The sequence below is a fragment of the Eublepharis macularius genome, chromosome 5 (genome assembly GCF_028583425.1).
Source record: "Eublepharis macularius isolate TG4126 chromosome 5, MPM_Emac_v1.0, whole genome shotgun sequence".
Lineage (NCBI taxonomy): Eukaryota > Metazoa > Chordata > Lepidosauria > Squamata > Eublepharidae > Eublepharis > Eublepharis macularius.
Window position 1 is genome coordinate 165,482,964 of NC_072794.1, and position 13,048 is coordinate 165,496,011.

At 44.8% G+C, this 13,048-nt stretch overlaps 1 protein-coding gene across 1 annotated transcript in view; it reads right to left on the reverse strand.

Moving 5' to 3' along the window:
- Positions 1–608: 608 nt before the first annotated feature.
- MYT1 (myelin transcription factor 1) overlaps positions 609–13,048 on the reverse strand; it is a 124,135-nt gene continuing 111,695 nt past the window's right edge. The window contains exons 20-23 of the mRNA XM_054980464.1: positions 10,123–10,214; positions 9,418–9,521; positions 6,412–6,555; positions 609–749 (exon numbers count right to left, since the gene is read on the reverse strand). Coding sequence (XP_054836439.1) covers positions 609–749; positions 6,412–6,555; positions 9,418–9,521; positions 10,123–10,214 — 481 coding nt within the window. The remainder of the gene's footprint in view (positions 750–6,411; positions 6,556–9,417; positions 9,522–10,122; positions 10,215–13,048) is intronic.

Genomic DNA, 13,048 nt, shown 5'->3' on the forward strand with positions numbered 1-13,048 from the left:
TCCAGAGCTGCTCTTTCGGGAAAATAAAAAATAATGCTACTTGATAATACTTGTGAGAGTTCTCATGTCCGGCAGCTGTGGGAATCCTTGCTGGGGTCAGAATGCCAACCCAGATTCAGATAGACGGGGAACCTGGAAGCACCAGCTTCTCACGAAGATAATTCACACGTGATCTGGGGACATGGCCGTAGGCGACGCCAGGTTTAATGTCGAGCCCGTGGTGGCACAGACACACAAGCCCTCTTTTAATGCTCTAGACCTTGCACTAACTCTACTATGGAGCCTTCTGTGTCAGCCAAGGAGCCTAGCAGTTTGTGAAGATCCTTTATCTCCACCTGTTACCAAGCCCATTTTTGACCCCCATCGCTTTGGGGTATTAAAAAAAACCCAAAACATAACAAAGCTCTCACTGAGTGAACAAAAACACCGAGTTCAGTTCTGCTTCTTGTGAACGGCCTCCTGGGTTACGTTTTGGTCCTTTTATTCATTCGTTCAATGAGTTTCTCAACTTCTAAACCTGAATATGCAGAGCGAAGGTCCTCTATAATCTTCCAGTTACTTTAACATATTTTTAATGGTTTTTTTTAAAAAAAGTTGTCCTATTGTAATTAGACCTGAATTCCTTTAATAGCCTGTTTGATGCTTTCCAAAAGGTCCTTGTTTTCAGGATTCTGGTAGCACTCTTGATTGGTGTACATGTCAGTAAGGGTGTTGACGTAGGCGTCAAAGTTCTGCTCACTGATTGGTTCCTAGATCCAAGAAGAAACAAAACGATTAAGCACAAACATGAAATCCTAACTTTAAGTAGAGAGAAAAGCCTCTGGGAATGGCTTATCAAAGAGGAGAACAGTTAGGGATGCCAGTCCCCCACCTGGGGTGGGGGATCCCCTGCTCCCACCCTCCACCCCTGCGTACCTGGCTGGTGGGGGGGGACGCGCATCCCGGGGCATGCCCCTGGGTGGTGTGGCGCGCTCCCAGGTGTTGGGGCGTGTGCCTGAGCATCGCAGCAGCTTGATTCTGGCCGGATTCAGCTGGATTCAGCCCAAATCAGGCTCCTGCGGGGTGCAGGAGCACTCCTGCACTCCGCAGCAGCTGGATTCGGGCCAAATCAGGCCCGAAGCGGGCTGCTACGGAGTGCAGCAGCTCTCCTGTGCTCTGCAGTGACCTGATTCAGGCCTGAATTGGGCTGAATTGGCCCCCTGGGGAGCGCGGGAGTTCTCCCCGGGCGACCCAATACCCATGCAATGACGTTACTTCCCGGAAGTGACGTCATCACACAAGCCAGGCGCTCATGTGCAAAAAGGAAAAGGAGAAGGTAGGAGCCAGGCCCAGATCTCCTGCCAGGGGTGGGGGTTGGGAGACCTGGCAACCCTAAGAACAGTTCAGGGAAAAGGGTAATTTAACCTTTTCCTTCCCTGTCATTTTCATGCTGGGAAAAGTCATTTCTGATCTAATTTTATTCCTGATGGGGCAACTGTACAGGCACCCATACTTCTTTCCCATTGGGGGTAAAAACAGCACAGAGGTCGATTTTCCAGTGAAAAACAGCAGACGAGGAAAGGGTTAAACACCCCCCTCCGAGTTTGCCAAGCATCCTGCTATGGCAGGAGGATTCCCACCAGCAAGTTCCTTTGCCTGCCACCACTCAGAGCAGTGGTAGGAGAAAAAAATTAAATAAACCAGCAACATCACCAATGTGGCTACATCACTTCCGGGTATAACCTGGAACTAGCAAAGGGTAGTTATAGGAATCGCTGGAAAAACCATAGTTTCTAGGGATTCCTAGAGCTAACCATTTGTCATTTCCAGGTTGTTCTCGGATGTAATGTAGCAACATCAGAAATGTCCCCCCCTCCATGTTCCCACCCTCAGCCCTCCCACCGGTTGCTAGAACAGCCCAGCAACCCCAATTTTCCTTTCTCTTTCTCCTCATGCCATTCTCCTACTTGATAAAGCAATCACAGAAGCTGTCCTAGTTGGACCATAAGTTTCATGTATGAAAACACTCCCAAGCCACAGCCCTCCTAAGCATGCTTACTAGCAAGTAAGCATCTTTGGGACTTACTTCCGTGTAAGCATGTTTTGGATTAAGCTGTAAGGCTCTTCAACCCAGTCACTGTGTCATGCAACACATGAAAATGCATTTAACCAACGTTAACATGTCACACAGCACAATGAACTTCCTGAAAACAGAGAAAAGGTAATTAGTGCTTCCTTTCAGCTATTCCACTTGACTGCAGCCTTTATTATTATTATTATTATTATTTCACTGCAACGCTGAGGCAACATGCTGGTTACTGTCAGGCCTTGTTATGTTAAAAATAATACCCTCCCCTTACGGCTGTGATTGTTTTGCTGAGAGCGATTTGGAACGGAATCGAAGCTACCTGCTTTTTAACGGGAGCGGTAACATCTTCCCGATGTTGAAATCCAACCTTATCCTAATGCTGCCTTTGGATAAAAAGGTAACTTAAAATGCAACCTGTCCCCTTGATAAAGCTCCCCCGTGCTTGGTCTATGAGGTGTAACAGGAGAGAAAGGGAAGCGCCAAATGAGAGTTCAATGGGAAAAGGCAAATAAATAAAAGAGAAAGAGTAAAGATGCGGGGGAAGGAACGATGAGAATATCTGCAGAGGCAAGGCAAGGGGTGTCGCTACCACTGAACAATTAGTGCTAGGCAGAAAACTTGGCTGCATCAAGAAACTTCTATTTTTCTAAGAAACCAGTGGGAGAACACTTCAATCTATCAGGACATTCCATCAAGGACTTAAAAGTCACTGTAGTTCAACAGAAACCTTTCAAAAACAGAATCCAACGGGAAGCTGCTGAATTGGAATTCATATGCAAATTTGACTCAGTCAGGCTTGGATTGAATAGGGACTATGAAAGGTTATCTCATTATCAGAAGTAACTGATTTCATTATCAGAAGCAAACTGATCCCATTATCAGTAGCTACTGATTGCATCTACTCCCTCCTCCCCTCTCCACCTATATATCTGACCAGTTTCTTCTTACTCTCCATGCATCTGACGAAGAGACCTGTGGTTCTCGAAAGCTTATGCTACAGTAAAGTTGGTTAGTCTTAAAGGTGCTACTGGACTCTTTTCGATTTTGCTATTTTTCTAACATTTTCTTTAGATTATCCAACAGCTTAAAAATTACATAAAGGTAAAGGTAAAGGGAGTCCCCTCTGCAAGCACTGAGTCATTACTGACCCATGGAGGAATGTCGCATCACGACGTTTTCTTGGCAGACTTTTGTTACAGGGTGGTTTGCCATGGCCTTCCCCAGTCATCTACACTTTACCCCCAGGAAACGGGGTACTCATTTTACCGACCTGGGAAGGATGGAAGGCTGAGTCAACCTTGAGCTGGGTATCTGAACCCAGCTTCCGCCAGGATTGGACTCAGGTCATGAGCAGAGCTTGGGTTGCAGTACTGCGGCTTACCACTCTGCGCCACGGGGCTCTTAAACATTACACAGACAGCTAGAAATAGGACGGTGAGTTTCATTAGGCTTCCTTGTTACATACAACAGCCAATTTAAAGCGGGACGTCTTTACTCCTCTGTATTAAAATGTATTTTTTTTTAAATTTTTATTGGAATTAGAAATATTTTGTCATTTATAACAATCAAATTACTTTAATATTCCAGTTCTAACCCCCTCCCCCCCCGTTTGTTGACTTCCAACAGTTTTCCAACCCTTTGTCTATTCTTCCCCTACTCATTTCAACTTATTTTGTCAATTAAACATATACTTTCACACTCTTCTAAGCTAGTCTATTATAACACAGTACTAAGTCAATTTCCCTTCACTTATCAACTAACTAATACATTCCTGGCATGTTATTCAATAGTAATAATACTGGTAATATTCTCAATATCCTGTACTCTAACTTATTCATTCTAATGTCATCAATATGGGACAAACAATTTATCCCTCCCTATACATAACTTGAGTACTCATAAGTGATGAATACATTTATAAGTCAACCGATTTAACTTATACTCTATATGTTACTCTTTACTTCCTCTTATATCTCTTATATCTCTTATCTTTATAACATAAAGTCAATCAATTTGACTCATATTCTACACATTTCTAAATATACCTATAAACACAATATACATTCGACATAAGTCAATCAATTTGACCCATGTTCTGCACATTTCTAAATATCGCTATAACCAAAAATACCTTCAGCATAAGTCAATCAATTTAACCTATATTCTATATGCTACTTCTCATTCCCCCCCTTCTTGTATTCATGAATTTTAATTCTGTTAATTCTCAATTACACCCCTATCTGCCAGCAACATAATTAATTAATTAATTTCTATTCTTATATATCACATAATAACTATTACTTAATACTGTATAGAATAATCAAATAGAATAATTGCTTAGTAATTCTTCTTTAACTCTCCTCCCCCCCGGTATAGTCACTTCTCTCCTCTTTTGTTTTTCTTCAATAATTTTCAAACTGCCACAGTTCTCTGTATTAAAATGTATGACGGGTGTTAATACCTCTAGGCTTGCCAACTGGACAGGGGGAGAAATGTGTGGAAATGGGCAGTTGAAGCTTTTCATGGCCTGCAGGTAAAGAACATTGCTTGATCCTTGCTGCAGGTCAAATTGATATTAAAGGGACAGCTAAAAGGACCCGTTTAAAAACTGAAAATCCTAACATCAGCCCTTTTTAAATGATACATTCCTGAAGGAGTCCATTACAGCACACAGACCCGGAGATTTTGCACATCCTACTAAATAAGGAAGGCAGTCTTAAGCAAAGCTCCCTATGAAATGAATTTGTAGGCAGGCAAAGGAAAGAGGAAAGGGGCCTCTTTGTGAAAAGATGGAAGGGAAGGATCTAGTGAAGTTTCACATAATACTTTTCATTTCAAAACAGGCATTTGGAAAGGACCATTCGTGTATGTATAATACAGGACATTTGGTAGTGAAAAAGAACAGCCATAGCAGAGTTAAGGCTTAATGTATTTTAAATGCCAAAGGAAATACAAAACCATGCCGACCCTGCCTTCTCTGGCAAAGATGGTAGCTTTAATTCAACAGTGCTATATATGAGGAAGGAAAAGCAACCAGGAAATAAAGGGGAGTGACTTCTCTGCAACCATGAAAAGTACAGAGGGGTAGAAAAGAAGGTGCACACAGTTTGTTTTTTTTACTTAAGACCAGGGCTTTTTTTCAGCTGGAACTCGGTGGAATGGAGTTCCGGCTCCTCTTGAAAATGGTCACATGGCTGGTGGCCCCGCCCCCTGATCTCCAGACAGAGGGGAGTTTAGATTGCCTTCCGCGCCGGAGCGGAGGGCAATCTAAACTCCCCTCTGTCTGGAGATCAGGGGGTGGGGCCACCAGCCATGTGACCGTTTTCTCCAAGGGCAACCCACTGAGTTCCACCACCGCTTTTCCCAGAAAAAAAGCCCTGCTTAAGACCATGCAGTTAATATGTAGGAACTGAAATTAACATGTAGGCTTTCATGCTGGAGTTTTGTTTAGCCTTTTGAGAATCTTAATGTGGCGTCTAGTTAATGTCTCTTTTAGGACTATACATTGCAGGGCAGAGTTAAGACTATTTTACTAGCCAATGAACACAGGCCTTGTTTGATTTTGCACTTCCTTGCTTTCAAGCGTCTAACTTGTCCAAATTTTAGGCACTTACGTATAAAAGTGGGTGTTTTTTTTCTATTGAGATGTGATGAAAGGTAGAAAGAATTAATGGGGTAGGATCCATTCTGCTGATAGTGGCACTTTTCTCCAGTGTAAGGAGTCATCTGTGGATGCAAGAGGCTCAAAAATCTTTTGTGTCAATGTCCGGATTGCTTGAAAAACATTGGAAAGGGAACTGCAAAAGGCAAAGAGAAATACCCTTGCGCAGGACTCTTTTTCTGGGAAAAGAGCTGGTGGAACTCAGTGGGTTGCCAGCACAGGGGGCAACTCTTGGCGGGAGGTGGTGCCCCTGGTACCATGTGGTACCACGCTCCCAGGACCAATGACGTCACTTTGGGTCAGCTGGAAGGGGGGAGTTTTTAAAAGTATAAATTGCCCTCGGCGAAAATGGTCACATGGCTGGTGGCCTCACCTCCTGATCTCCAGACAGAGGGGAGTTTAGATTGCCCTCCGTGCCACTCAGCGGCGCAGAAGGCAATCTAAACTCCCCTCTGGCTAGAGATCAGGGGGCGGGGCCACCAGCCACGCAACCATTTTCAAGAGGTTCCGGAACTCCGTTCCACCGCATCCCCGCTGAAAAAAAGCCCTGCCATTGCACCAGAAAAAGACTCCTTGCATCAGTGGTGGAACAGACCTTCAGAATCCAACCCAGAGCCTTTCGGCTCTTTCTCTTCCATTCTTTAGTTATGTGCAAAACCGCTCACGCACGCGAGCTCCTCACCATGTGTGGAAGGCGGATATTGGCGAGACTTTGGATGAGAGTCTGGCTCAGCCCTGAGAGCTCAAGGAAGAGGGCTTCGTTCTGCTCCTCTATAATCTTGTTCTCCTCCTCAATGTTCTTGAGGTTCTTCTCCATGCTTGAGATCTGTAGGGGGGAAGCAACGTTGATCAGAAGGGAAAGGGCTGGTGCCCAAAGTATTCCAAATCAAAACAGAACTCTTAAGGTGGAGGGGTGTGGCTCAGCGGCAGAGCATCTGCTTGGCAAACAGAAAGTCCCGGGTTCAATCTCCAGTGAAAAGGACCAGGCAGCAGGTGATGAGAAAGACCTCGGCCTGCTTCATGTTTTCATGTATCAACAAAGGTTAATGATATAAGCAGGGGTCATTTCGTAGAAAAAGAGCTGGAGGAACTCATTAGCACAACTCATTAGCATATGCCATGCCCCTTGCCATCACCGGAAGTGTGTCATTAGCATAACTGATTTGCATATGCCACACCCCCTGACATCACCTATCCTGGCTGTTTTGGACCCAATCCTGGCCATTCAGGGCCGAAAGTGGGCCCAAAATGGCAAAAAGGGGCTGAAAATGGCCGCAAAGGGGCCCACTTACTTTTACTCCCACCCTCTACTCCCCCACCGCCACTCATCTGGCCAGTGGGAGGAAAGGTAGGGGAACAGGCCCACCAGGCATGCTCCCACGGTGGTGCAATGATGTCACTTACTGGAAGTGACACCATCATGCCACCTTGGGAGGGCTCCTGCTCTTTGCAGCAGGCTGATTTGGGTCCCAAACGGGCTGAACTGGGCCAATTCGGGGCCCCGACTGGCTCGCTGTGATGTGCAGGAGAGCTCCTGAGCCCTGTGTGATGACATCACTCCCCGGCAATGACATCACTATGCCGCCCAGGAGCGCTCTCATACTTTGTGTGCACATGAACACACCAAGAAAGGTGAGTGTCAGCCTACCCGCCCCGCCCCCCCCCCCCCCCCGCTGAGAGGATAAGGAGACCTGGCAACCCTATCAGGATAGGCTAACCTCTGCAGTGGGCGGGCTGCAAAAAAAACATTACATCAAATGTTGCCTTTTGTTCCTAGGGGGAAAAGTAAGCCAGTACACTAGGGGGACACTGATGTGGTATTGGCGGAATCTGATCTCAACCCTCACGGTTATTGGCTTGGTCCTCATGGACATGAGTTCCCTTCCCTCTGGTGTGCAGATGCACAGAGATATATCACACTCAGGGGTCCTTGCAATATCCTTCCTTCCATGCACACGCTAGAATGTTAAGTACTGCTTCTCATTCCTACACCAGCGCTTTGCATGTTTTACTGCAAATTGGGCCTCTAAGGATCTAACTAGATAAGATGTCAGGAGATATATGATCGGATCTTCCCAACATTTTTTAAAAGGTATTTTAATAACTGCTGCCTGAGGTCCCAATTTGAGATGTGCTACATGGTAGCAGTAGTGCGGAAGAGGGTTTAATTCTTCCTTCCCTACAGTTTTCCTGATCAAAACTGATCCCCTTGTGGTGTTATTAGACCTACAAGGGACAAAAAGACAGAAACAGAGGACGTTAAACTTCTGTACAAGGGGTAGGTGGGGCAGGAAGGTTGTCATTGGTGAAACTCCTTCAGCCCTCTGCATCGTGGCTCCAAAACAAACTGAGAGCCAAGCTACAAGTGACGCCTGACACAGGTTGGACACTTGTCAGCTTCCCTCAAGTTTTGATGGGAAATGTAGGCATCCTGGTCTTGCAGCTGTAATGGAGAGCCAAGCTGTAAAACCAGGACGCCTGCATTTCCCATCAAAACTTGAGGGAAGCTGACAAGTGTCCAACCTGTGTCAGGCATCACTTGTAGCTTGGCTCTGAGGCCCCGAGTGGCTAGCATTTCCATTCAAATATGCCAGGAAGATCTGTTCCTACAGCTCCCAGATCACTAAGCTGAAATCCGAAGTTCACTTACTTCACCATTATGTTGCCGTACGTACTATCTATTGCTTTAAGTATGTGCTCCTATGTACTACCTGTTGCTCTAAGTATGACCTTACTGGGTTGTTCTATGTTGTCTAATGCCAGTCCAAGAATTGCTTATGCTCTATTCCAACATTTCTTCAACGCCATATTGGTTTTTTTCTAATGTTTTGTCTTTGTAAACTTGCATTTATTTACCCTATGGCACTGTTTATTGAAATGTCCTTGTTACTGACTGTACTAATCTCACACTATGTAATCCGCCTTGAGTCTCAGTGAGAAGGTGGACTATAAATGACATAAGTGAAATAAAATAAATAAATAAGATGGGGGCTTGTTTGTGCCTGCTTGCAGAGAGCAGAGGAACTGGGTTTCTGGCGCCTGTGGCTACCCGTGCGCACGCACATCGCACCCGCGCCCGGGGACTGTGTGATGACATCATCACGTGATGACATCATCACGCAGTAAAGGCGGGGCCATTGGCTGGCGGGTGGCTGGGGTGGCGCGAGGAGGCTGCCCGCGCTCCACACGCTGCCCCGGCTGCCTGCTGTCCCTGGCCCGCAGTTGCTGCGCCTGCCCAGGGGCGTGTGGCGGCGGCAGCAGCAGCGGTGGTGTGGGGCTGGCTGGCGGTGGCGGTGGCGTGAGGCAGGCACGCCAGCTCCGTGGTGCGCCTCCACCCCCAGCACCCCCTCTGGCACCCCCTCCAGCCCCGCGGCGCCCATGGCCCCCGCCTCACCGCCTCAATGGTGGTGCCGGCCCTGAGGAGACCCAGCCACATTTTGTCCAACTAAGGCAGCGTACCAGTCTATTTCAATGACTTTATTTATTTATACCCTACTGTTTTCCCCAGTGGGGATCTAAGGAAGCTCGTAACTTAGCTTATAGAGTAGGCTGAGAGAGAGAGCAGATGGTCCAAGGTCATCCATCAGTCTTTCAATCTGATTCAAGCTTGGGTCTTCCAGATCCTAGTCTGACCCTCTAACCACTAGATTGCTCTAGAGGAGTAGTTCAAATGACCAAAAGCACGTACCTGCGACTGTAGCTTTACCATGGCCGCTTCCATCTCAGTGTTGGACTCATTAAGCTCACTAATTTCTTTGTTTAACTGCTTAATTTCTTCATCGTTCTCTAGAACTGCAAGAGTGAAAGGGAGCAGTGTTTCAGACACTTTCCTCCTCTGACACACAGAAAGAATCAGAACAGATGGAACTGTGTATCAGATTGGACCTAGCAGCTGGTTTTAAACGTTGCAGGCTTTCACGCTTCGACAATGTCATGTGCAGACGACTAAGGTGAAAGACAGCACATTTTAAACTGATCTTGCTACAAGTCTAGGCTGATGAATTTACAAACAGATCACCTATTAGAGCAAGGGACGCTGGGAAGAAGATGGAGTTAATCGAATCACAGAAAAATCAAGATCAACCACTTAATTTTATGCTTCGGTGAATAGAAACATTTTTGCCTGGCACCTAAAAGAGAGCAACGTAGGTGCCGTGTAAGCCTCGAGGGGAAAAGGCATTCCACAAATAAGGTGCCACTACTGAAAAGGCCCTGTCTCTGGTTGCTGCCTGCCACGTTCTGAAGGCCAGGGCCCGGAGAGCAGGGCTTGTGAGGCAGATCTTAGCTGGGAGGCAGGATCTTTACTGGAATATAGTCTTGGGCCAATGGTAAAGTTAACAGTATAATAGATACACACACTAAATATGCACAGCTACGAATCTAATTCTCTTACCATCGCTGGTCTTGAATTTAGTGTTGAGAATTTCATCCCCTGAGATTTTCCCCTTTTTTCCAGCAAAAGTAGCTCTGGGACACCCAGATAGGCTAAAAAATCAAGAAATGTAAGTTTCATTACACATTCTAGAATTAACTTAAACCAGACTGTAATTAAGGCTTAGCAGAAATCGGCCACCATTTTCCACAACTTCTTGTGTAACTTCTTCTTTTATAGAGCGTGTCTGTGAGAAAGGTGAACTACAAACGAAATTTTAAAAATAGTCTTCATTTTCCTTCCCTCTCAATAACCTTTATTTGCTCCTAGTGACATCATCACATAGCCAAATCTTATTAGTTGTGTTGATCCACATGGTTTTATATTGTGAGATGTTATCACATCACCTGTAGGATTGTGTGACACCAGCTGGTGTAGCATAGTGGTTAAGTGGTTGGGCTGCGAATCAGCACTTTGGTAGTTTTAATCCTGCTATTGCCAAAATTCAGCAGGTGGACTCAGGTAAGTCACTCCTCTCAATCCCACCTCCCCCTCTGTATTGGGGGAATAATGATAACAATGACTCTGTTCACTGCTCTGAGTGGGGCACCAATCTGTCTAGAAGAGCTGCTGTAGCATAGTAGTTAAGTGGTTGGGTTGCAAGTCAGCGCTCTGCTGGTTTGACTCCCACTCCTGCCATGAGCTCAGCAGGTGGCTTGGATAAGCCACTCTTCTCAGCCCCAACACTGACATTGTTCATTGCTTTGAGTGGGACGCTAATCTGCCAGAAGGGCAGTATATAAGTACAGTTGTTGTTGTTGTTGTGTGATTCCTGACTGAGTGGAATAATCCATATGACCAATTCAGGATGAAGCGGGAAGCATAATTTTGGAGGAAATAGCAACAAACAGAAGAAACGATAGTGCCAAACAAGATAAATGAATATGTGCACAATCTGAAGAAGTATCTGAAGAAGGGAGCTTTGTCTCTTGAGCTTAGACCCTGAAAATCTTGTTGGCTCTAAGATGCCACTGGACTCAAATCCTGCTGTTCTACAGCAGACCAGCACAGCTACCTGTGATGACCAATGTGATGGCTAAAACTGATAGAATCGAGACCACGGATCACCATTCGTCTGCAGACGGTAAATTGCATGCAGGCAGCCAGGGCCATTCTCACACTGCTTACCTTCCCTCGGAAAGACCTCGGAAGATTGCGTTTTCTTGTGCAAGATTTGAGTGACATTGTGCAAATTTCACACGAGAAAACATGAACTTCTGCGTTTTTTGCACAGTATTTCGGGTCGTTCCGAGGGAAGGTAAGCAGTGTGGAAACAGCCCATGTTTCAGATCCCTAACTCTACTCGTAATCTTTATCAGGGCTGTGTGTATGTACAATTTACTTTTCACAACTTGATAGAGATCTGTGATCTTCTATCACATCTGTTTTTAACTAAAGTTTTTGTTCTGGAGTTCAACTTTGCTGAAGACACACATTTCAACCCAAACAATTGAAACTAGGAGATATTTGGAGTTTTTCCCCCCTTTAAAATGTTTAATATTTCTTCCCCTCTCCATTTTAGTATTTAAAAGCATTTATGAAAGTTTACAAAACTATGCCTGACAATGCTTTGGGAAATGTTTGTCTGGGAGAAGGAAGAACTGTTTCTCTCTATTTTATTTCCCCTTTCTTTTTCAGTGGGGGGAAATTACCAAAAGAAAACAGCTATTTTATTTTCATCGTAAACTCATTTCCCAGAGACAATGGGTTTTTTCTTCTTCCAAGCTGACTCTATAAGCAGTATATTTTTATGCACCCATCAGGAATTCACCATCATTTGGACAAGCTTGTGTTTGAATAGTTCTTTAAAAAAATGATAGTTGTATATGAGAGAAGAAATTCCCTTGCAGGTTGCCCCATAAAAGATTCAGCTATAAAATGAGGATTTTAATCAAAGAGCACATTTTATGTCCCATAAACCTGAAGAGATCTTGATCCTAAAACCTGCATTTCTGGCAGATAACCCATTGTATTCTTCTGGACTAAATCAAAGCATTATATGTGATCCCCCTTTCTTGCTGTTCATTGTATCTAGTCTGTCACATCTTCTGAAATTTGATGCTTTGGCAGGTTTTATATTTGGCTTATATGACAAGATAATTTCTCCAAATTGTAGTTTAAACCAGGTGTCTGCAACCTACGGCTTTAGAGGTGGCTCAGTACAGAACTCACCATGACTCTTTAAAAAAAGATAATCTGGTCTTTAAGTTAAGGTATATTGTAAGAGTAGGTAGGATGCTAGAATAACCAGCAAGTGAACGGAACAGCAGGCGGAGATTTTATCGGGCTAAAGGGCTTCTCAGGGATGCTTCATGGAAAGACAAAGGACAAAAGTAAACAGCTGACAATAATCCAAATGCAGATCATGGACACATTTATGCCGGAGCACTAAAACAATCGAGCAGGGGTGCGCCTGTGTATATTTATGACTTACTGTGAATCCTCCCATGCCACTTCTTAATAAAAGACTTGTAACATCCAGTGTATGTGTTGTGAAAATAATACCAATCAACAAGTCATTTATCAGTAATGTAATTGTGTAGTCTCAGCTATGCAAGCAGACTTTCTTATATTGGTTCTTTGTTGATCTCTTGCTCTGACTTTACAAGTAGTTTGGGTAGTTAATGATAAAGTAGTTAATGACAAAAGGATGCTAACCCCTGGTTTAAAGATGGAGTAGAGCAGAGGTCTGGGTGGGGTTGGGGGGGACAGATACTTAGAGACAAGCTACAAGTGACAAATGACACTTGCCTGGAAAGCGAACAGACTCACGTGTATTCCTCCGTTCACTTGCTGTTCACTTGCGCTCCATTTGAGTCTGTTCACTTGCCAGGCAAGTGTCATTCGTCACTTGTAGCTTGGCTCCTAGACTGTACACACAGACGTA